Source organism: Bos taurus, chromosome 11 (assembly GCF_002263795.3).
Source record: "Bos taurus isolate L1 Dominette 01449 registration number 42190680 breed Hereford chromosome 11, ARS-UCD2.0, whole genome shotgun sequence".
Taxonomy (NCBI): domain Eukaryota; kingdom Metazoa; phylum Chordata; class Mammalia; order Artiodactyla; family Bovidae; genus Bos; species Bos taurus.
This window is the reverse complement of record NC_037338.1, coordinates 98,788,493-98,812,551: the sequence shown is the minus strand read 5'-3', so window position 1 is coordinate 98,812,551 and position 24,059 is coordinate 98,788,493. Positions and strand designations below refer to the sequence as shown.

Below are 24,059 nucleotides of genomic sequence, written 5' to 3'. Positions count from 1 at the left end.
TGGGCGACAGACGGACCTGGGGCTCAGAGCCCTCCCTTCCTGATGCGGAGGTTGCGGGGCGGAGGGTCTGCTCGGTGCCCGGTGCCGGCTCGCAGCCGGGAACCACTCCCGCCGCCGGCCGCGTTGCCGGGTGAGCCGTCTCCCCCCTCCCCCAATCCCCACCGCGCACCGCCGTCCCCGCAGCGTGACCTGGACCTCCCGTCCTCCAGGGGGCGCTGCCCTGGCCCGGCCCGCAGACCGACCCTCCGAGTGGATAGGCCGGGGCGGAGCCGCGGGAAGACACGGGGACCCGCGGAGCCGCGAGCCGGAGCTGCCCGGCCCGGCCCGGCCCACCCCGCCCTGCCGGTGAGGGCTACGAGACGGCAGAGCGGGTGAGGGGAGGTGGCAGTGAGGTTCCCGGGGCGGGGACGAAGTGCGCGAGTCCGGGCACTGTTCGGGGGGACGGCCGAGGACCCAGGGGCCACTCGGATGGAGACTGAGGGCTTCGTGGGCAGGTGGGGACGCCGCATTTGGATGTGATGCTGGATCTGTCGGTAGAGGAAGAGGCTGGTAGAATGGGGTCGGGGGCGGCGGTTGGGTTAGAGTGGAGGGAAGCCTTCCTCCTACTTTGTTCGCGTAAGACAGTCAAAGGTGGCAGCAGGGTGGGGGTGGGGTGATGTTATTGACGGAACGCGCGCACCCGGGACGGGGTGGGAGCATTAGAGGGGTGTGAATGGCCCGGGGCTTGGCTTGTTCTGCACGTGATTGGCCTAAAGAAAGGCCGAAGGGTGGGGTGGGAGGTGTATCAGTGTCAGGCACCGCTCCTGGAGGCACCGGAGTGGAGAGTGGAGAGACGGAGGGCGGGATTGGGCGTTTGGAGGAGGAACTGTTGGGAAGATTTGGAGGCAGTTGGCGGGAGGGTGGTTAAACCTCGCGGCTGGTGGGATTGGAGGAGTACTGAAGGGACGGAGCGCACGCGTGGCGCGCTCTGGGCCTAACCGGGAGGGTAGCCGTGTAGCTCAGTCTGCAGCGCGCGAGGGCCGCGGGCTGGGACTGGGCGACCGGGATCCATCGACCTGACTCCCTCCCTTCTCGCAGCCACCATGTTCAACCAGCAGCAGCAGTTCCAGCAGCTCCAGCAGCAGCAGCTTCAACAGCAGCAGTTGCTGCAGCTTCAGCAGCTGCTCCAGCAGTCCCCACCGCAGGCCCCACTGCCCATGACCGTCAGCAGGTGAGCTCCCCACTGGAGGGCTGGGTGACTCTGGCCCGTGCCTTAGAGTCGCCCCCTTTCCAGACCTTTGGCCCAGGGGCAGCCCTGTCTGAGCCCTGGAGGTCATCAGTTCCCAACCCAAGGAGATTCTCTGCAGTAGAAAGGGGCAGAGAATGGAGGGGAGGGGGGTCAGAGAAGAGGGAGGGTCTGCCTCTCCCCATGACCCTCTGACCCCCGCTCTCAACACACAGGGGGCTCCCCCAGCAGCAGCCACAGCAGCAGCTCCTGACTCTCCAGGGGACCAGCCCCACCTCCCTCCTCAACGGCTCTGTGCTGCAGAGAGCTTTGCTTCTGCAGCAGTTACAAGGTATGGCTGCGGGCTCACTGAATCTCATCCAAGCCACACAGCAACTCTGAGAGGGAGCTACTGTCAATATCCCAGTTTACAGATGAGGGCACTGAGGCTCTGGGAGGTGGAAGTCCCTAGGTTGCTCAGCTGAATGCAGGTCTGTCTGATCACAGAGGAGTGCCCTTGGCCGTGGTGCTAGCTCTGTGGGCGCTACTCAGCACATATTTTGCTGACATTGAGAGATTAGATGATATGATGGATGGAAAGATCTATTTTGACCACCCTCCTTTGCATCCTGTTTGACAGATGAGGACACTGAGGTCCAGAGAAGGGAAGTCATTCTCCCTGGGTCACACAGTATCAGCAATGGCTGAGCTAGATGGAGGCCTGGGCCTCCTGACCCCTGGATCTCTGAGTAGGTGTCTCTAGCCCTCTGCATTAAGCCTGTGCCCTCACCCGGGTTTCTCCACGTGGAGAGTAGTCTTTCAGCTTTTCTTTCCATGATGCTGCTCCCAATACTTCAGCCACTGTGGGAGGAGGCAGGGGTCCAGAGACATGGAGCCAGCTCTTCTTCAGACCTAGCCCCTCCCACAGGGTATCTCTGACATGCTGACTGGTCCTTCAGGGCTGAGCACTATGCTGAGCCCCTTACAAATCCAGTTTCTTGACTCTGCTGACAACCCTAAGGGGAGATACACTCATGGCCCCATTTTACAGATGAAGAAACTGAGGCCCAGGTGTTGATTAGAGGTCTTACTACAGAGCTTTGTTCTGAGACACCGGGCTATCCTGCCTCCCAGCAGGGTATGCAGCCAGGTCAGAAGATGTGATATTGTCACTCTTCAGCCCTCCCGTTGCCACATGGGTGTGGATGATCCTAGGAGCCGGCTTATACATTATAGAGGGATGGATAGAGAGATAAGACCACATACGGAAACCCACAATGTTTACATTTTTTTTCCACTCTTTTCTTTCTCATTTTAAAAGTCACACTTCAAAGAGCAAAAGAAATATTTTAAAAAGAGGACAAGAAAATCCAAATCATATGTAGACTCACTTCTAAAGAAAAAAAATACCCATTAAAGTGTTGGTATATTTCCTCCCATTTTTTTTCTCGCACAGAATTGGGGCTTTATATATGACTGTGATTACTGATATACATGAAAAGCTGTATTTTGTTTGTTTTTCACTGAGCAGAATGGCTTGTTCATTTACCATATGATTTGACAGTTCTATAAAGATTATTTTTAACAGCTGTTTAATATTCCTCTGGAGGTGTGTGCCCTTATGTCCCTAAACTTTCTCAGCTGTTTCCTTCTTCTACTTCTTTTCTTTCTCTTTTTTGCTGCTTTAAATAATGGGGTGAATATCATGTTTGAGAATATTTTCTTAGAATGGATTCCCAAAAGTAGAATGACTGGGTCAGGGAGGATGGGTGTTTTATGGTTCTTGATAAGTATTGCCAAATTGCTTTCTCAAAGGACTGGACCAATTTGCAATGCCACCAGCCACGTATGACAGTGCCAGTTTCACCATGCCCACGGCAACACTGGGTATTATACTCTTTTCTAATATATATGTGTATATACATCTAGTCTAATTGCTTGGCAAAAAAGCTATATCACTAACGCTTTAGTTTACATTTCTTGGAGTGCTTTTAGTCACATTTCTTAGTGCGCTTGAACATTTCTCTGTGTCTGCTGAACGTTTGTAATTCATGTTGTGACTTGTCCATGTTCTTTGTCCATTTCTCTTTTAGAGTGTGCCATCTTTTATCTCACTGTTTAAGAGCTGGCTGGCGTTTTCTCTGCACATACGTGTATATGTGTTTAAGTTAATGATCACAAAATGCTTAGTAAATACCAGGCACACTTGTATATTTCACTGAATCCTCATAAAACATTGAGTCAAGCACTATTACTATACCCATTTTATAGATGAGGGAACTGAGGTTAAGACAGGGAAACTTATTTGCTCAGGGTCACAGAACTTGTACTGTGGAACCTGCATTTGAACCATTTCTCCCAGCACATCTGACCCATACATGCCTGTAACCCCTGGGTTTCCCATCCCAGCACTGGGGCAAGGATTTAAACTGTCCTTTATTGGATCAGATACTTCCCCAGTGCTCTGAATCAGATGAAGTGCCTGCCCTTAAGGAGTTCCCAGGGTGGTTAAGTGGTGGACAGTGGGAAGCGGACAAGGAAATTGTGCAGCTGGCCTGGGAACAGGGAAGCTGGGTTTCTAGGGACAGAGAGAGGGTCTGAGAAGCCCTCTCAAAGGAGAATCACCTAAAGGGGGGAATGAAGGATGACTGGTTATGCAGAGGCAGAACACACCAAGCAGAAGGAAGAGCATATGCAAAGGCCCAGAGGCAGGCACACCCAGGCTTGTTTGAGGCAGACCCATGCATGGGAGCGTGTGGCTGGAGCACAGTGGGTGTGTGTGAGAGAACTGCAAGAGAGGGGGTCGAGGGGGCAGGGCTGGACCTTGCAGAGTGAGGAGTGGGTTTCCTTCCTGAGCATCAGGAAGCTATGGATGGGTTCAGCAGAGGGAGGGGCAAAGTCAGAATGCGAGTTTTAGAAGGATCACAGTACAAAGACTGTGGCTGAAATTCACACGTGGGATGAAGCGGCTTTGGAAGGAGGAGGGGCGATAGGAGTGGAGATCCGAAGGGGAGTCAGGCTAGAGGAGGGTAAGGGTCAGGGTTAAGAGAAATGGTGTTGGCTCATATGGGGGAGGGTAAAGAGAGAGGGGAGTCAGGAGGACCCCCAGAGTCCCACCTGGGAGCCAGTGAGTGGACAGCAGTGCCGCTCCCAAAGATCCTGGACAAGCCACTCCTTCACTTTGTGTCTCTGTTTATCATCAGTAGAGAGGATAATAGTTACCCTGAAGGTGGCTGGGTGGTGTGACTAAGGCTGTTTTTAGCAAGTGCCCAGTCACCAAAAGACATTTCCTTTTTTAAAAAATATTTATTTATGTATTTGACAGCACCAGGTCTCAGCTGTGGTCTGTGGGATCTAGTTCCCTGACCAGGGATGGAACCCAGGCCCCCTGCATTGGGAACGTGGAGTCTTAACCCCTGGACTTCCAGGGAGGTCCCCAGGAGACTTTTGATGAGGGGTAGCTGGTGTTGGTAGGAGAGTTATCTTGTTATTCCAGAGACCAATCATCTTGCTGGTTCTCCCTTTGGCTCCTGTGCTGAATCTTTTATATACCTGAAAGTGTACCCTAAAGCATGCATGGGGGTGAGCAGTTTCTGGGGGTGCCCAAGCCACTGACTAGGGAGGCATTTGAGGAGGGAAAAGGGCCCCTTCCCTCACAAGCTGGAGAAGAAAACCAGCCTGAAAGCCCCCTCCCACCAGTGCTTCAGGTGGGACTGGGCCTTCAGTTCTCATCTCTTCCCCTCTGGCTGCCCTTGGGTGGGAACAGTCCCCTTTGAAGTTATCCGTGATTCCCCCATAATGCTTGGGGGCACTGACCCCTGACCCTAACCTTTACCACCCGACCACAGTTGTAACCCCCCTTTTGCCCTCTTTTCACCCACAGGTAACCTCCGTGGCTACAACCTGGCCACCCCCAACCTGACACCCCCCAGCCTCACACCTCCACAGCTGGCCACCCCAAATCTCCAGCAATTCTTTCCTCAGGCCACTCGGCAGTCCCTGCTGGGTCCTCCTCCCGTTGGGGTCCCCATCAACCCCTCCCAGCTCAACCTTTCAGGGCGAACCCCCCAGAAACAGACTCGGACCTCCTCCTCTACGACCCCCAATCGCAAGGTGAGTGGTGTCTGGGTGCAGAGCAGGTGTGGATGGGAGAGGACACATCTGGGGACCCACCAGCAGTACCCCCTCCAGCTCACACTGGCCTTGGGGCTGATCATAGCCCTCTCTGTGCCTCAGTTTCCTTATCAGTAAAATGATAGGAGAGAGAGTTAGACTTGTCTAGTGTTTCTAAAACTTTAAATATTTCTGAACCCCAAAGTGATTTTTGCTATATCCGAACACCACTCAAACTATTTATTCCCTTTTTATTTACCATTTCTATTATTTACTAATACTATTTGCTAACAATTCTCTCTTTTTGAAAAGACTGAGGTGTAATTGACATATAATACTGTATTCGTTGTAGGTATATTTTACCAACTTTCTTTAAATCAGCACTGCCCAGTGGAAATTAAATGTGAGCCACACATGTAATTTAAAAATTTCTGTATCCTGCATCGAACCTGGACTGGCGATTTGTTTCTTATATGATATTATATATGTTTCAAAAGTAATTAGCTCCAGTTAATATAAATAAATTTAAATTTTAAAAAAAATTAAAAAAGTAAAAATTTCTGGTAATCACAGTAACAAAGTAAAAAGAAACAGGCAAAATTAATTTTACTCACATATTGTATTTAACCTAATATATTAAAAATGATCATTTCAACATGTAATCGATATAAAAAATGATTATTTTTTTAATACTAATTCTTTAAAACTGGTATATATTTTATGCTTACATTTCGACTCAGCTTGCCGCAATTCCAGTGCTTGAAAGTCAGGCACATGTGCCTGCTGGCTACTGTCTGGGGTAGTATAGCTTTAAATGAACACTGCTTTTCTGTTACATTTATTTAAAAAAGAAACAATCACTATCTGAAAATTTTTTTTAAAAAAGCAACACAGTAACAGTAACTCTGAATAAATCCCCAAGCATAGAAGTAAAAGAAAAGTTACTGGGGTAAAATAATGTTATAAAATCCTAAACTCTACCCGGTTGCCGGAGAAGGCAATGGCACCCCACTCCAGTACTCTTGCCTGGAAAATCCCATGGATGGAGGAGCCTGGAAGGCTGCAGTCCGTGGGGTTGCGAAGAGTCGGACACGACTGAGCAACTTCACTTTCACTTTGCACTTTCATGCATTGGAGAAGGAACTGGCAACCCACTCCAGTGTTCTTGCCTGGAGAATCCCAGGGACGGGAGCCTGGTGGGCTGCTGTCTATGGGGTCGCACAGAGTCGGACACGACTGAAGTGACTTAGCAGCAGCAGCAACCCTGTTGCCAGCTGAAGTTTCTGAACCTTTAGTGAGCTCTCCCTGACTTGAGCAGGAAGAACCAGGGAGGTTTTCAAAGGAAATAATATGCTCCCTATGTCTGTCCTGTCCCCGGATGTCCAGACAGCTCCTCACACACACCACATTCCTGAGAGTACCCCAATTGGGAGAGGGGGCAGCACCCACCTTTTCTGGCTCTGACACCACCCACATCCAGAGGTGAGGCATTTCCCTCCAGAGAGGGGTCACAGCCTCTGACCTTCCAGTTGAGCCTGTCCTAACATGGCCCTCTCTAGTGTTTACCTTCTTGCCCCATTTTACATATGGGAAGACAGAGGCTCAGAAAGGAGGGTGGAGATTGTCCTGGGCTGCAGAGCTGTCCAGGCAGACCAAGAGTCCGGCCCTCCTGACTCTCAGACCAGTGCCTGTGTCATGCAGGGTGAGCTGGGTAGTTTCCGAAGGGCATGGAGCCCTGAAGTGGTGCATGTTTCCACTCACTGCTGGTCCCTTGGGCTTAGTAGGAGAGAGGGAAGCGGCAGATGGACCCCTGGGGCTCCCTGGGGTACCCTGGAGCCATCCGGAACCGTGTTCACTTAGCAGATGTCTGTTAAGGCCTGGCAGAGGACTCTCTGGGGCAAGAAGGCATCTGGCCCGGCTCTCCTGGAGATCCTGGGCTGGGAGGAGGTTGGTAGTGATGACAGGACCTCAATATACATAATTCTCCAGCTGATGAATGATGGCCGTGGGAAATTCCACAAAAAGGAAGTCCAAGGCCCCGGGGAGCCTGTACTGTGGGTTAGGAGGGCTTCCTGCAAGAAGCGCCTTTGAGGCCCTGGGAGAAGATCCAGGGCTTTGGGGAGCCAGAGAGGCCACCGTGGACACAGAGAGGAGAGGGGGCATGAGAGCTGAGGCTGGAGGAACAGGCCTGAGGTAGGGGCCAGACTGTGCAGGGGCCTGGGGAGGGGAGTTAGTTTCAGGCTTGGGGTAAGGAAGGAATAGTCCAGGGCTATGGGAAGTCATGGCAGGATCTCAGCCTGAAAGAGACAAGAGGCACGATCAGGTCTGCATTTGAGAAGGGTCCTTCTGGCTGCTTCGTGAAGAAGGTAAGGAATCAGGGGGCAGCATCATGGACCTGGAGGAAGTATTGCGTCGCCCAAACCTGCATTTACTTAACAGGCTGGCAGCTAGATGGAACTCCTGGACGTGATTCCCGGGGTGTTGAGGGTCTTCCCTTGGCAGCTCTGGGGCCAGGCTCCTTCATCCCCTGGAGCCTACATGTTGGAGCTGCTCTTGAGCAAGGGGGTATTTACTGGGGTGGGTGGCAGATATCAGAAATGGTTTCTGAAAGGAAGTAGGATTCTTCTTCTCAGACGACGCCTGTGGAGGACAAATCGGACCCCCCAGAGGGGTCTGAAGAAGCCGCAGAGCCCCGAACAGAAACACCCGAAGGTGAGGGAGAGAGGGAAGCTGCTGGTCCTTTGGAGGGATGTGGGTTGGGGGGAGGTGGGTGCGGGGAGCAGCCATGGAGGCAGATCTGGGAGGCAGGGCTCTTATAGGGGGCGGGGGGAATTGTGAGCCCAGGCCCCACCTCCTGGAACTGGGAACTCATACGTGCTCCACCTGGCATGGCAGTCTCTCACCTGCCCTCCATCCCAGACCAGGAACCTCCCCAGTGCCCAGATGACATCGCTAAGGAGAAATGCACTCCAGCACTTGAGCCTGAGTCTTGTGAAGCCTCTGAGCCGCCAGCTAAAAAGTCAAAGAGGTAACTGAGGCTGAAAACCTGCCTGGTACCCAGGTGTTCTCTACCCTCATTCCTGCAAAGGCAAAGGGTAGGGGTAGGTGGGGTGAGATCCTTCAAGGGAACAAGGCAAGGACCTTGGTTTCTGGCGTCGGGGGAGGTCAAACCTAATTTTGCATCTTGCCTGGGAAGGCCCTTGGCCAAATGGACTCTGGCTTCTTCACTGTGACTGGGCCACAGTGAGGTGAGGGGGCCATTGTGGAGGGGTGAAAATGTGTACTTGGAACCTCAGAGCATGGCCAGAGGGTAGGCAGGCTTCCAGGGCCTTGAATACATACTAGCAAGCTGTGGGAGGTGGGAGCAAGTGATCAGTTTGCTTAGAGGAAGCTGGGACCTGGAGAGTCTAAGGGGCTTGCGTGTACATGGCAGAGCCAGGACTGGAGCCTAGGTCAGGGCCTTTCTTGGGAGCCCCTGGGGCCAGTTGGCAAACATGAATATGATCTTCTGACCCTTCCCAGCTCAGAGGAGCCCACAGAGAAGGGGCCCCCAGGGCAGCTGCAGGCAGAGGTCCGTCTGCAGACCCGGATGATGGCACCCAAGCAGACACAGACACCCGAGCTGCTGCCTGAGCCCCTGGAAGCCCACGTGCAGCCACGATTTCAGCCCCAGGTCCTGCAGATCACAGCCCAGGTGCAGCCACAGACGCTCCCCGTAAATGCCCAGGTGCAGCCAAAGCTACAGAAGCAGGCACAGACGCAGACCTCTCCAGAGCACTCAGCACTGCAGCAGGTGCAGCGGCAGCCGCAGGAAGAGGCAGAGCCACGACGACAGGCGCAGCCGCAGCCCCCCAGGCACGTGCAGCCGCTGCTACAGAAGCAGGCACAGACGCAGACGTGCCCACAGGTCCAGGCGGAAGCACAGCCGAGGCTCCAGCCGCCGGAGCAGCCACCCAAGCAACCTCTGGTTCAGTTACCGGTGCAGCCACTGGAACCGGCCCAGGGACAGCCTCAGACTCAGCCACAGGTGTCAGTGCCAGCGTCAGAGAAAGCCCCAGTTCTGGTTCGCTCTGCAGCGCTGGAAAGATTGCCTGATACAGTAGAAGCTAGAGCAGGTAAGTGAGCAGTGACTCCCAGCCAGCCCGGTGATGGGACTTGCTCTGCTGGGACCCCGCTCCTCCCCCAGCACTGTCCAGCCCTGACTGGGTGCCGCCTGGTACTGAGGGTTGGGCTTGGATCCAGGGTTCTGGTCCATGTGCAGTGGAGGCTTCAAGGTCCTGGCCGTGGGCAGAGAAAGTGGCTCTCAGGCCCACATCCCTCAGGGCCCCGGTGGGAGATGGACTGTGGGAAATGGAGCACGCCTCTGTCATTTCAGGCCCAGAGGAGGCCCCACCAGAGCCAGGGGGCGCCCAGGCCAGCATGGAGGAGAGCCAGGAGGAGCTGACCGGTGGCCTGGATGTGGCAGAATGTGAAAAAAGAGCGAGAGAGATGCTGGGGGTGGGTAGAGATTCTGATGAGGGCTGCACTGTGTGCCCAGTGGTGGGATGGCCTCCTTCTGCCCCAGCCATGCCCCCCCTTCCCGGGACCCCTGGTGTTTCCCCTCCTGTGAAATGTGACAGCAGCCCTCCTCCTGGGTTTGCGGGCAGACCAGATTGGGTTTGACAGTGTTCCTCAGCTCTCATATGGGCCTTTATGTGCCTTTGCTCTGACAGTCTGGAGGCACTTTTGGTGATAAGGGTCCCTTCCAGCTTGCTCACCCCAAAACTAGAGCCCCCACATGAGTTACATTGCTCCAGCGGAGAGAGCGTGGTGTGGAAGCCTCCGTCTGGGGCCTGGGGCCCAGTCCTGCCTTCCACTTTGTGCTGTGTGCTAAGTCGCTTCAGTCCTGTCCAACTCTTTGCGACCGTATGGGCCATAGCCCACCAGGCTCCTCTGTCCATAGGATTCCCCAGACAAGAATGCTGGAGTGGGTGGCCGTGCCCTCCTCCAGGGGATCTTGACGCAGGGACTGAACCTGCATCTCTCGTGTCTCCTGCATTGGCAAGCGGGTTCTTTACCACTGGCGCCACCTGGGGAGCCTTACCGAATAACTGTGGCCAAGCCCCTTCCTTGCCTTGCGTCTTCGTTTCTCCATCTGTCACAGGAGGCAGGGAGAACTGAGGGGGACATGGGTTTTTGAATACTGACTGCAGTGCTGCCTGGCTGAGCGAGCCTGGGTGATCACCTAACGGCTCAGAGCCTCAGTTCTCCCACCTGTAAAATGGGCTATCAGGAGGGCTCCTAGAAGTTTAGCACAGGGCTGACTCACCATAAGCGCCCAGCTGGTGGTAGCTCTGCTCCTGCTCCCCGTGCAGGTGTGGGGGGCTGGGGGATCCCTGAAGGTCACCATCCTGCAGAGCAGCGACAGCCGGGCCTTTAGCACCGTACCCCTCACACCCGGTCCCCGGGCCAGCGACTCTACCTCTGCCACCCCTGCGGCGGCCAGCACACCCTCTAAGCAGGCCCTTCAGTTCTTCTGCTACATCTGCAAGGCCGGCTGCAGTAGCCAGCAGGTACCCTCCGGTGGGGGGGTGGGAGATCTCGTGGGCGGGTGGAGGGTTTGGGGGCTGTATGTGATGCCCAGCCTGCCTTTCCCAGGGCTGCCTCTGTGTCCACTTGGGCCCCCAAGCCCCACCTCCGGCAGCTGTACCTTAGATCACAAAACATCTCCGGACCAGCCCAGGGGGCAGGGTTTCAGAGTTGGGTGGACCTGGTGCAAATCAGCCCTGATTGACTATGTGGGTTTTGGAAAGTGAATTCCACCTTCCAAACTGAGGCATTGGTGCCTCGGTTTCTGCATGCATCAGAAGAAACATTTAGAACCCACCTCTAGAAAAAGAAAAACTGCCTCCCAGAGGGGTTCTGGGGATTCAGCAACTTGACATTGAAGTCATGAGTCGCTGGGCTAGCGCAGAGCGAGTGCAGCCTTAGTAACAGCATCACACTGGTGCGATTACTGTCACTATTGTTAGCGCTGCCCCTCTGTGCCTGGCCTGAGCAGAGCCACGGGGACCTGGAATTTGATCACACTGCTCCTCACCTCGGAGGTGCTCATGGTCTCCAGCGGGCGCAGAGGCTCTGGCTGGCATGTGCTCACTCTGGGCCCCAGTTTACCATCCTTCTCTGGCCCATACAGGGTCATGAGAGAGAAGTCCTCCCGGCAGCAGTGGGGTGGCCAGGAAGCCCAGGTTGGAGGCCTCCTCTAGCCCCAGTGTTCAGGGGCTCACTCCTCACGCCCCTTTCTCGCTCCCGCCTGCTGCAGGAGTTCCAGGAACACATGTCGGGAGCCCAGCACCAGCAGCGGCTCGGTGAGATCCAGCACATGAGCCAAGCCTTCCTGCTGTCCCTGCTGCCTGTGCCCCGGGACGTCCTGGAGAGAGAGGACGAGTGAGTGGGGGGGTCTCAGAGGCTCGGGATGGTGCAGGGGAGGTGGTCTCACAAGCAGCCCAGGCATAGGGGACCCCTGATCTACCATCCACAAGGTCTTAAGGCATTAAGATCGCCCTCTCCCAAATACTTCTTCACTAACTGTGTGGCCTGGGCCCTCAGTTTTCCTTATCTGTAAAATGGCCTGGCGAGGGGTGTAAGGCAGGAACTCATGAACTAGACAGCCTCTATGTTTTTAAAGAAAATTTGTATTTATTTATTTCTGGCTGTGCTAGGTCTTTGTTGCTGCATGCAGGCTTCCTCTAATTGCAGCAAGTGGGGCTACTCTCTGGTTGTGGAGTACGGGCTTCTCGTTGCAGTGGCTTCTTAAACAGCAGGGCACAGATTCCCTAGAGCATGCCAGCTTCAGTAGTTGTGGCTCGCGGGCTTGGTTGTCCCATGGCCCGTGGGATCTTAGTTCCTGGATCAGAGGTTGAACCTGTGTCCCCTGCATTGACAGGTGGATTCTTAACCCCTGGGCCAGCAGGGCAGCCCCTAGACAGTCTCTTAAGGCTCTATCCAGGCAGGAACAGTTTGACCCCCTATGTGGGAGGGAATTGGGTTGTGGCACAGACCCCCCACTCCCCTGGCATATGTGCTGCCTCCGACCACAGGGCCTGATGGTCAGGTGGGACCTGCTCATCTCATGGGCTGAGATTAGAACGTCCCTGGGTTTTCTCCTTTCTTAGTCATGGGGGCTTGCTCCATTAGAAATGTCAGCCCTCCAGAGTCTGGGACTGGCTCTTGGGATGCTCAGTGGGCAACCACTGAGGCCTGCAGGAGCTGGGAGGCCTCAGCAGTGAGAGAAACAGGATGGCATTGGCTCAGTCCATCCTAGGGGACGTGGGCTCTGTCTCACCAAACAGCTGCCACTCAGCTCCAGATTTCCTGGTTTCTCAGAAGCATCTAGAAACCGATTTGTATGTGAATCTCCCAATTTCATGATGTTAATAGCTAGTTCAGAGTTAAAACCAGAACAGCAGACTTCCCTGGTGGTCCAGTGGATAAGATTTCACCTCCCAATGCAGAGGGTGTGGGTTCAATCCCCGGTTGGGGAACTAAGATCCAATGTGCCTTGTGGCCAAAAAACCAAAACATAAAACAGAAGTATTGTAACAAATTTAACAAAGACTTTAGAAAAATGATTCACACCCCCCCAAAAAAAAATCTTAAAAAAATAAGAAACGAGTCCTGTGGAGGCCAAATCAGATCCTTTCCCTGGTCGGATAGGCCCTGAGTCAGTGGTCAGGGGCTCCGCCATGAGGATTTACAGAGAGTCACAGCTTGCAGCTCCCTGGGTGGGGTGAGGGGACAGGAAGGGCCCTTGGGTGGCCTCTGCTTGCATTCCCTGAGTGACGGGGAGCTCTCTCTAAAGGCTGCGTCTCTGTTAGCTGGTCTCAGTTCGAGCGGAACTTCCCTGTGGCTTTGTGGGATGCTCTCCACCCTTAAGCCTCCCCTGGCTTGCTGACCTAGGAGTTACACTTGGGCCAAATTAGCATAAAGCCAGGAGAAAGGTGACACAGAGATGTTCCTTGCAGAGTTCATGCAGTGGTGAAAACATTTACTTGGAAATGATCTAAAATATCCCAAACTATGGACTTAGATCAGTTCTTCCACTTGGTAGGAGAACTAATAATATATAGGACAACGGCAGGGAATTGCTGACAATGTGGAAACATATGCCTGATGCAATGTCAGGACCAAACAGGATCCAAAATTGCATTTGCAGAATGAGTTTGACTATATAAAAATAGATCTTGCGACAGAATGCAGAGCTGTAGCCCAAGCTGTAAACAAGCTTCAGGTGGAGAAGATTCGCTACACTGCGTCCTGACACTGCTGGATCCTGACTCGGCCCCACCCAGAATGCGGCAGTCCTTCCTTTGGGCTGTCTGTCCTTCCCTCACAGTCAGAAGCTCTGAACTGATCCCCTGCCAGACCCCAGGGATGCCGGGGTGCTGTGAGGGCAGAGAGGGAATCAGGTCCTCTCAATCCACTGTGCACAGTGCTATGGCAGTGGGACTTTGGGGGTCCCAGAGCGGGGCCTGACTTAACAGGCATGGAGACAGGTCCTGGAATTGGGGAAGGGCTCAGACAAGCTCTGGGAAAGACAGGGCATCCAAACTGAAGGATAAAGAGTTCTCAAGGCCAGATATTTTCAGCTCTGTCACCTGTCCTGGTGGCCTCCTGGTGTCCCCAGTGCTTCTAAATCTCATCCCTCCCACCGAGTCTTCTCTCTTATTCTTAAGCATTCTTCTAGACGAACCCTAGAATCCATTTGTTAAGGTTCCAAAAAAACCCGATTCTGTTGGACTTGTATTCCATTTATGGAGCATCCGGAAGAGCGGCTGTCTTTCCAACAAGAATGCGGTGTCACACATACTTGTTTTGATTGTCATCAGAGAGCCTCCACCCAGGCGCTGGTGCAACACCTGCCAGCTCTACTACATGGGGGACCTGATCCAGCACCGCAGGACGCAGGACCACAAGGTACCAGGGCGCCCCCGCCGCTGGCGGTAAAGGCACCACGTGTGTGGTCTCCAGGCCCAGGGCTGGGGAGGAGGGAGACCAGGTTGGAAGCAGAAAGTAAACGTCAGTCTTTGTCCCTGCATGGCTGTAGCTCGTGATGAGTCAGTCATGTTTCCTCTCTGGGCTTCAGTTTCCCATCTGTCCAGTGTGGGCGAGGCACCATCTCACCCCGCATTCAGCCTCGGGGCTCATGGGGTCCTCTGGCGCCTGCCCTGTCTGTCTTCTGACTGTCCTGTCTCTCTGTTGCCATCCGCCATCCCGTCTTGTGTTTGCCCGTGTTCTGTGGAGCACAGTCTGCTGATTGCAGAGTGGCCTGACTCTAACCCTAACCCTGAGACTGGAGGTAGCACACCTGAGGCCTGCAGGTGGGGGGTGGCGTCTTGCTGGGCCCTGCCCGCTGCACCTGGGAACCCTGGCCGCCCCCACTGCCCACTGGGCCTGCCTTCCATTCCTCAGTTCGCCAAACAATCCCTGCGACCTTTCTGCACCATTTGCAACCGCTACTTCAAGACCCCCCGCAAGTTTGTGGAGCACGTGAAGTCCCAGGGCCATAAGGACAAAGCCAATGAGGTAACCCCAGCTCCCTCAGAGGACAGGGGCCCAGAGCGGTATAGAGCCTTGGGCAGGCCACACAGCAGTTGAGGTGTATCCCAGTCCAAATACACAGCAGGGCTGGAGGGACTGGAGCTCTCTGGGGTGTGAGGTGTTTGGGGTGTCACATTGTGGCTGCCCAGAGCTGACCTGAGCCCTTACCCTCCCCGGGAAGCTGAAGACACTGGAGAAGGATATAGCCGGCCAAGACGAGGACCACTTCATCACGGTGGATGCTGTGGGCTGCTTTGAGGGCGATGAAGAAGAGGAGGAGGATGACGAGGAGGAAGAAGAGATCGAGGCTGAGGAGGAATTCTGCAAGCAGGTGCTTGGGGAAAGAGGGCATGGAAAGGAGGCTGGAGGCTGGACTCCCAGACCAGGAGAGACCTCCCCCCACCTCCCAGGGGCCAGGAGACGCTGTGCTGGCATTTGCAAGCACAAAGACATGCCTCAATCTAGTATTATTAGGAACCGGTTTCAACATGACAGTGTGTAAATATGCATCATGACGACGGTAGGGTGGCAGGTGAAATACGCAAGGTCTTGAAAGCCTACTTGAAATTTTTTCTTGTGTTGCGGAAGAGAAAGGCGTCCTAGGCCAAGAGAATAGCATCGCAGAGACATGGAGAGGGGAGCTACGTGGTACATATGGGAAAGTCCGTGAAAGGTGATGATGGTGATGATGATGGTGGCGAGAGCAGTCAACTTTATTTTTTTTTTAAGTACTTATTATCAAGTTCTTTACAGAGAAAGCTTGCCAGATTGCCCAATTTTTTAAATAATTTTATTTATTTGTTAATGTTTGCCTGTTCTGGGTCTGCATTGCCGCACGGGCTTTCTCTAGTTGTGGCGAGTGGCGGTTCCTCTCTAGTTGGGTGCACAGGCATCTCACCGGAGTGGCTTCTCTAGTTGCCGAGCACAGGCTCTAGAGCGCTAGGCCTTCAGTAGTTGTGGCACGCGGGCTTAGTTGCTCCTCGGCATGTGGGATCTTCCTGGACTGGGGATTTTTTATCACTGAGCTACTAGGGAAGCTCTCAACACTTTTTTTTTTTTTTTTTTGCCATGCCACATGGCTTGTGGGATCTCAGTTCCCTGACCAGGGATTGAACCTGAGCCATGGGAGTGAATGCCTGGAATTCCAACTGCTAGGGTACCAGGGAACTCCCGCAGTCAACATTTGTTGAGCGCTTACTATATGCTAGGCGTGTAACCAGGCACTTTCTTGGCAGAGTCTCACCCATTTGGATGCGAGGAAGCGAGACTCCACAGCCTGTGCTTAGAATACATCAGCTCTGCTGTCTCCCATGAGTGAGGAGCTGGAGGAGCTTTTCAGTTTAACAGGTGTTTCTGGAGCACCTGTTCTGGGCCAGGCCCTGGTCCTGGATACCAGGAATACCCAGGACCAAGGCCTGGCCCCTGTCCTCATAGAGCTTTCCAGTCACAGTCCAGGGTGGTGAGGGGGCAGCCAAAGAGGGCATGCACAGAGGGGCTGTGGATGGAGGGTTGCAGGCGTGGCCTCCAGGCCTAAACAAATTGGGGGTGATGCCAGCTTTGCTGCTCAGAAATCAGTAGTGGCATGACCTTGGGCGAACCCGTTGGTTTCTCTAAGCCTCCGTTTTCTCTGCTTAGAAGTAATAGTCCCAGCTCAGACTGTAAGGAAGGGCCACAGCCTTGGGGGTGGTCATCATTTTTAGAGGCTGTATTTGTTTGCCTGGTACGTGGTGGAGGGCACTGCTAGGCATGGCCTTGTCTGGAAGGGGCTCATGTCAAGCAGGTGACCACCCCGCCCAAGACTGTGGTCTCTGCAGCCTCTAGGAGCTGGCAGGGGTTCATGGTAAAGGCTAACCATGGCTTGGGGCTCACCAGGGTTCACCACCCTACTCCTCCATCAACCAGCTGGGTGACCCTGGGCAAGTGAGTTAATGAGCCTGGGCCTTAGTTTCCTCATATGTGAAATGGGTGAACCATAGAAAGTTGTTACGAGGATTCGATGAAATGCCACGTGTGATGTGTTGGGCATGGATTATGGCCACTGTGGGAACAGGAGGGCTTCCCGGAGAAGGGGACAGATTGAGCTGCACCTGGAAAATATAGATTGGGAAGGGCACTCTGTGGGACAGGCGCAGCACGGGCAAAGGCCTAGAGGATGCCACCCACAGCCTCCTCCTGGAAATCAAGGGGCTGGCACTGAAGAGCATGGGTGGGTCCAGGCCCCGCCTGTGTTTAGGAGGAAACTAAGGGAAGCCAGAACCAACTGGGGCCCACACTGCTGTGTTTCCAGATGAGATCCAGAGACATATCCATAGAGGAGTGGAAAGGCTCAGAGACCTACAGCCCCAACACCGCATACGGTAAGACCCCAGCCCTGATGCCACCTGCAGGAGCGGCGGGCCTCGGGTCCCAGTCACAGCGTCCTGGCCAGGTAGCCTGGCCCCTCGTCCTGGTCTCTTTGCCCACCTGGAGGGTATTAGGGGAGGCTAGGCCCCTAGGTTGGGGGGAGGCACCAGTCTGGCGTGGGGATGTGAGCGCTTAGACCCTGCTGTCCTTCAGGGGTGGACTTCCTGGTGCCCGTGATGGGCTATGTCTGCCGCGTCTGCCACAAGTTCTACCACAGCAACTCGGGGGCGCAGCTCTCCCACTGCAAGTCCTTGGCCCACTTTGAGAACCTGCAGGTGAGTCCAGCTTCCCGCCCCGCTCCGCCCTGCCCAGGGGGTCAGACTGTCCGAGCTGATGGGAAGAGCTGGTGGCCACCTCCCTTCTAGGCTTGGCCTCAGCCCCTGGGCACAGCCCCCAACGAGAGGCTCTACCCACAAAGGGAATCCAAACCAGGTTGGGGCCAAGGTCTTTTTGCAATTGTTCTGGAGCGGGTGGTGCTGAGGGATTAGCACTAGAGGTCCGCCCAGAGGCTGAGCACGTCACACAGGATCACACCGCATGTCCAACGTTGTCTCAGCGGGGCCAGGGAAGCAGCCTGTGGCCAGGAGCACGCCAGGTGGGGAGGAAGCCCGGACCTCACCTGCACTTTCTGTGTCTAGAAATACAAGAAGGCCAAGAAACCCAGCCCCACCACCAGGCCCTTGAGCCGCCGGTGTGCCATCAACGCCCGGAACGCCCTGACCGCTCTGTTCACCGCTGGCGGCCGTGCACCCAGCCAGCCCAGCACCCAGGACACAGCCAAAACCCCCAGCAAGGTGATGCCCACACCCCCTCGGCCCCGACTGCCCCGGCGCTCCAGACGCCTCAGAACCTGATGGAGGAAGCACCCCATGCCCGCCCCATCTCAGTCCCAATGGGCTAAGCTTTTTAGGAGTCTGTGTGGAGACTTTGATATGGTCGGTATTTTTACTGAAAATCCAATAAAGGAAGGAGTTTGGCCTGTATAGTCTCCACCAGCATTTCTGTCTGCATGGATAGGGGTAGGGGGGCCCTCAGCCGGCTCCCAGCTGGTGCACAGCCTCTGCAGGTAGTGAGGAGGAACAACTGGAAATCTGAAGACAGGGTCCCTCACCAGGGACTCTGGGAGTATGAGGTATTTCACCTCCTGAGCCTCAGTTTCCCTCTTAAGCATGTACCCAACCTTGGAAAGTACTACCTTCAAGTAAGATCTCATTTAATCTTCAGTGTCCCCAGGAGGGAAGTCTTGTTGTTATACCCAATTTACAGATGAAGAAACTGAGGCCTAGCAAGGTCCAGTGCCTGCAGAAAAGGTCATACATCTGGTGACAGGCCAGGATTTGATCCCAAGCCTGAGCTCTGGACCCCCATCCTGGCCTCTCTCCAGCTGGACCTTACCAAAGTTGGTGTGGGAGTGGGGGGGTCCTCACTGCTCAGGCCCTCTGGCTCCAAGTTCATGTTCATTAGTGGAGGCCCCACCCTTCTTGTCAGGAGACCTTATGATGAATCATCAGTGAGTGGGGCCCTGGCTGAGCAAGCTCTTTAGTTCTACTTCCCCATCTGGAAGGACCCTTAGAGACAGACAACCAGACCAGCCCTGTGACTGGCCAGATGGGGAGACTGAGGACCAAGACTGAGGATCAACAGCCAGAGGGCAGAACCCAAGGCTGCACAGCATGTCTTGGTGAAAGGCCCTAGAGCCCAGAGAAGCTGAGCACATCACCCAGGGTCGCACAGCATGGCCAATGCTATCTCAGCTGGCCTGGGGAAGCAACCTCTGGCCAGGAGCATATCCAGTTGGGAGGAAGCCCTGACCTCACCTGCACCTCTGTGCCCAGAAATACAAGAAGGCCAAGAACCCCAGCCCCATGTGATCAATGCCTCCACTGCCCTGTTCACCTCTGGCAGCCACTGGGGTGCTCATCCCAGGATACAGAAGAGAGAGGAGGCGCAGTTGTGTTGGAGACCCGTTTAATGTGGACACTCATGGCCTGGGCAGAATGGGGAGTGTCCAGGAGTTGGACAGGCAGGCATGGTGGGTGAGCCACTGGCCCACACCTGGCTCCAGGAGGGGATGCTGGGAGGTGGGGGCTGGCCTAGGCACACCAAAGGAAGTACCAGAAAGGTGGCCTAGGCAGGCAGAACCCCCAGGAGATCTGTCAGCCAGCCCTTGAGAAAGTATCTAAGCCAGGTGGTGAGTGTTCAGGCCAGAGCCTGAACCAGCAAGGCAGGGTTGGGGCCTGGCGGGGGGCTCCCAGAGCCTAGGGGCTGGCATCGCTGGGGGTCTCCCCAAGCTGCTGCTGGAACTCAAGGCGTGTCTGCCGGTTGGATTCAAGCAGTTCCTGGAGGCGGGCATGGAGGTGGTCATTTTTCTCTTCCAGGTGGTCCAGACAGGAGTTGATCTGGTCCAACATGGAGTTGATGGCAGCGTATTCTGGAAGAAAGGGGAAAGACAGTCAAGGTCCCATGTTTCCTCAGGGCTCCCAGGCACCCTCCCCACCACCACTATGTGCCAGCCTGTCTCTAAAAGGGCTTCGAGCAAGTCCCTACTCCTCCTTGAGCCTCACTGTCACCATCTGGAAAATGGGTGTATATCAAAAGAAGAAAGGCATTGGAGAAATAGCTTAGTGTGCCATCTTTTTCTAGGGTTAGGGTGGTCATAGGGAGGTCAGGCAGACAGTGCAGCCTGGGCAGTCCTGCCAGATGCCAAGTCTCTCTACTTCCTGCATCAACTGCCTAGAGGCCAGAGCCCATGCGCCTGAGTCGGGCAATCCAGGCCTCTGTCCCCAGGCAGACCCTACTCTCTAGCCCTGCTTGGCTCCCCTGCCCTCAGAACAGGGCTCCTGGCAGACTCCCAGGCCCTGCTCCCTTCTCTCACACCTGCCTTTGCCCACCTCAGGCCCCTTGAACCTGCTGTGGCCTCTGCCTGGAGTGTGCTGTGTCCTCCTCTGTCTGTCTTCCCTCCTCTTCTCCTGGAGGAGCCCCACCCATCCTTCAAGTGTCAGCGTGGATGTGACCCCAGCCTGGGTCAGGCCTCTATTCCTGACCCCTTGCTCTCACAGCTCCATGGCCTTCACCTCCAGCTCGACTGCTGTGATCAGGTGCCGGTCTGTCTCCTCCAGCCTGTAGTGAGAGCTCCGTGAGAGGGGGCTTGTGTCCACTGCCGTCCCCCAGTGCCCTCACTGTCACACGGTGAGCATTTGTTGAATGAATGGATGAATGAGTGGAGCCTGACTTTCCAGCCTTCTGCCTTTTCTCAACTGACCCTGCCACCCTGAATGCTTCAACCACAACAGCCATTCAAGGACCAGCTCCAAATGCCTCTTCTTCCAAGAAGCCTTCCCTGGTCTCCATCAGAAACCATCACTCTCTCCTCCACTGACCCGTCTGATCTGCCTCTCTCAGCAACACATTGTCTCTTAGGAGCCAAGGTCTGGGCCTGTGCCCACTGCGGGACCCAGTTCTGAGCCAGCCCATGACTCAGATACACCCAGATGCCAGCTTGGGACACAGGGGAAGTGGCTGGCGGTGTGTGGGAATGGCCAGTGTCAGAAAAGTGTCTGGGATAAGGGTGCAAAGGTGTCTGCCTTCTGGGGGAAGGGCACCCATTGCTCAGTTGTCCTAACTCACAGAGGACAGAGTCCTGGAAAGCCTCTGTTGGATCTTAGAGTCCAGCTCCCTTGTGGTACAAATGGGGAAACTGAGGTCCAAGAAGGAAGAGACCTGCCTAGGGTCCTGCAGCTGGTTGGTGGTGCTAGCGGAGCAGGGGCCCTTGGGTTTCAGTCCCAGTTCCTCTCCATCCCGGCAAGTTACTGCACTTTTCTGGGAAAAGGGGACAAAGTGGGTTATTATGAGACATCAAATACATATATCAAGAACTCAGGGTCTGGCCACAGCAAGCACTTAGTAGATGGTCACTATTAGCAACATTTCATATTCTGGTTAAGAGACCCAAGTGGAGAGGAGGCTGGGGAGGAGGGTGTCTCCACTCCTGGGGCTGGGCTTTGTCTGAGTCAAGTGTCAAGGGTACCTCTCAGTTCCAAGTCTTTGCCTTCCTTCCATTGAGGACACCCTCCTCCTCTATGTCCTAAATCCTGTCAATCTGCCAACTTCCACTCAACATGACTCCCGGGAGGTCCTTCCGGATGCCCCATCACAGCTCCCAGCACCTCACCTGGCTGCTCTTCACCAGCAGTGGCCGGGGGGAACCTGGCAGCCCACAGCTTACCCCATTCACTCTACCTCTTTATTAATAAAAATGCAGATCTTGAGTGAGGAAGTATTCTAAAACTATTGTGGTCTTGATGGATGGGTGCACAACTCTGTGAATATCCTAAAACCCACTGAATTGTACAATTTAAATGAGTTAATTGTATAGTGTGTGAATTACCGCTCAATAAAGCTGTTACCCAAAACAAAGCCAAAAGCAGAGTCTATACTTACCCCGCATTTACTAAGTCCTGACCTCTAAGTTAATACGCTCATCTTTATTACACTAAAGGGACTAACCATTTACAGAACACTTGCATGCTTGGAGCCTACTATTCATTCGTTTTCTCATTTAACCCTGATACATCTCAATGTGGGGGGACACTAAACCATTCTTATTTTACAGATGGGGAAACTGAGTCTCCAGAAGGTGAGAAGGGAGCCGATCTTTCTCTCTCCCCAGCCTCCTACCTCCACCCCCACTCCTTCCCCCGCGCAGTGCTGTGCAGGCAACAGGATGCTGGGGAAGCAAGTCACATTCGCCAGGGCTCCAGACCACTACCAGCTAAAAGGTGGCTGGGGATGCTGACTCAGCAGGGCGGCACGCCCACCCTGATAGCCTCCCGTGCTAACCCAGGAGGGTCCACACCCAGCTCGGCGCCCTTAGGAGTCCCCATCTCCACAGGGGCTGAAAGAGGTGGCTGAAGCAGGTCCTAATCCACCCCCTCCCCCCAAAGCGAGTGATCCCTGAAGCAGCCTCAGTTTCCTCATCTGTAAAACAGGCTCGGCTGACCACAGTTCTCCAGGGCTGCGGTTTCCAGGGGCCAGCTCGCAGGTGCTCGCCCCGAATTTCAGGAAAGCGCCTGCAGCTCCGGACCCTCCCTGGGGCGGGGGATGGGAGGGCTCTGCAGTTTCTTCCCGGCCCCGATTCCCCCTCCCAGAAGGACACCCTCGAGAAAGCAAACGTAGCTTCAGCAGCTCCCCCCACGCCACCCTACCCTACCCCGAGTCACCTGCTTCCCCGAAGCCGTCTTCCTCGCCTTCCGCGCCCGCCTCCACCGGCGTGCCCAGGTCCCCGTTGGGGCCCGACATTGCGGGCTCGGGCGCCGCAAGGGCCGCGCGAAGATGGAACGCGGCGACGGTCTCGCTGACAGCCGGCGCGGGGCGGAAGGCGGAGGCGGTGAATGGAACTCCGAGCCGGAAGGGTGGAACGCCGCCGCAGAACGCGCCGGGGCGGCCGGGAGCCGCCCCCAAGGCGGAGCCCGGAGGCTGGAGCTCCGCCTCCACGGTGCCCTGCCCCCAGAACCCCGCCCCCGGCCGAGCGCAAGGCTCCGCCCCCACAGAGCCCCGCCCACACTCTGCCTCACAGTCGAGCTCCGCCCACTTTGGCCGGTTTCCCAAGGCCCGCCCGTGTCCTGGCGGCCAAGTTGGACCATCCTGGGTGACCCCCAGAGAAACAGGCGGTGGAAGCTCGGCCTTCACCTCGGGCGAGCGACCTGGCACGAGGGCAGGGCAGCTGGGACCCCTATTCTTCCCTAGCTAGCCGGCGCCACCCCGTGGGCGAAATCGGAGACGCGTTTCTAAGGCCCCAATGTATAGAGCCTATAATTTTTGCAGTAGTCATGTATGGATGTGAGAGTTGAACCATAAAGAAGGCTGAGCGCCGAAGAATTGATGCTTTCGAACTGTGGTGTTGGAGAAGACTTGAGAGTCCCTTGGACAGCAAGGAGATCAAACCAGTCACTCCTAAAGGAAATCAACCTTGAATATTCATTGGAAGGACTGATGCTGAAGCCGAAATTCCAATACTTGGGCCACCTGATGCAAAGAGCCGGCTCACTGGAAAATACTCTAATGCTGGGAAAGATTGAAAGCAGGAGGAGAAGGGGAAGACAGAAGACGAGATGGTTGGACAGTGTCACCGACTTGATCAATATGAGTTTGAGCAAGCTCCAGGAAATGGTGAAGGACAGGGAAGCCTGGCACGCTGCAGTCCATGGGGTTGCAAAGAGTTGGACACGACTGAGCGCCTGGACAACAACAACAATGTATAGGGACGATATCCATTCACAGCCTCCTTGAGAGTCATGGTCAGTGGAGTGCAGCTTGTGGCTGTCAGTCAAGGAAGCCATCGAGGTAAGCTCTGCCCAGCTGCCATGATACCTTACTCTTTTACCAGCTTGGAAAGGGAGCCCTGCCCCAAACCATCCAGCCAGAAATTCTCTCTCCTGAGCTGGCCCCACCGGTGTGATCCTGGCCAAGGACACAGCTGAGTCAGGCTCATATCCAGGGGAGAGGGGCTTACTTACTGGGACTCCTGTCACTGTAGCTGCTCTGAGGCCTGGTTCTGGTCTCACACTGGTAGTTCCTGCCAGAAGGCCATCCTTCAGGTGGGGGTCAGGCCCAGGTGTGTGTTCCCTGATGATGACAACGAGGAGGGATCCTCTCTGTCCCGGAAGCTGCCTTGCTGTTTCTCCTGAGGAACGTGGAAGATGCAGTCATGTCCTGCAGTCAGCACCACCACTGACTTGCACGATGGCAGCCCCACCTTCTC

The 24,059-nt window shown here is 55.0% G+C and overlaps 2 protein-coding genes across 12 annotated transcripts; one reads left to right on the top strand and one right to left on the bottom strand.

The window, feature by feature from the left end:
- The first annotated feature begins 247 nt into the window (after positions 1-247).
- CIZ1 (CDKN1A interacting zinc finger protein 1) lies at positions 248-18,282 on the top strand. Of its 11 annotated transcripts, none has more exons than XM_059891850.1 (17): positions 248-345; positions 1,078-1,210; positions 1,441-1,556; positions 3,020-3,091; positions 5,088-5,317; positions 7,951-8,029; positions 8,237-8,345; positions 8,840-9,432; positions 9,693-9,814; positions 10,672-10,869; positions 11,619-11,743; positions 14,185-14,272; positions 14,768-14,881; positions 15,078-15,227; positions 17,184-17,253; positions 17,453-17,574; positions 17,938-18,282. In XM_059891850.1, exons 2-17 carry the CDS (start codon positions 1,083-1,085, stop codon positions 18,151-18,153), a joined length of 2,532 nt encoding a protein of 843 aa, XP_059747833.1. In that variant the 5' UTR covers positions 248-345; positions 1,078-1,082; the 3' UTR covers positions 18,154-18,282. The 11 variants fall into 11 exon arrangements, with proteins under 11 accessions (XP_059747833.1, XP_059747832.1, XP_024855352.1 ...); XM_059891849.1 differs by having other exon boundaries at positions 8,213-8,345; XM_024999584.2 differs by having other exon boundaries at positions 7,936-8,029.
- Positions 18,283-19,250: 968 nt separating this feature from the next.
- On the bottom strand, positions 19,251-22,651 carry BBLN (bublin coiled coil protein). Its single transcript, NM_001195050.2, has 2 exons — positions 22,519-22,651; positions 19,251-19,730 (listed from the first exon to the last, which is right to left on the bottom strand). The coding sequence occupies exons 1-2, from the start codon at positions 22,595-22,597 to the stop codon at positions 19,558-19,560; spliced, it is 252 nt and encodes an 83-aa protein (NP_001181979.1). The 5' UTR covers positions 22,598-22,651; the 3' UTR covers positions 19,251-19,557.
- Positions 22,652-24,059: the final 1,408 nt, after the last annotated feature.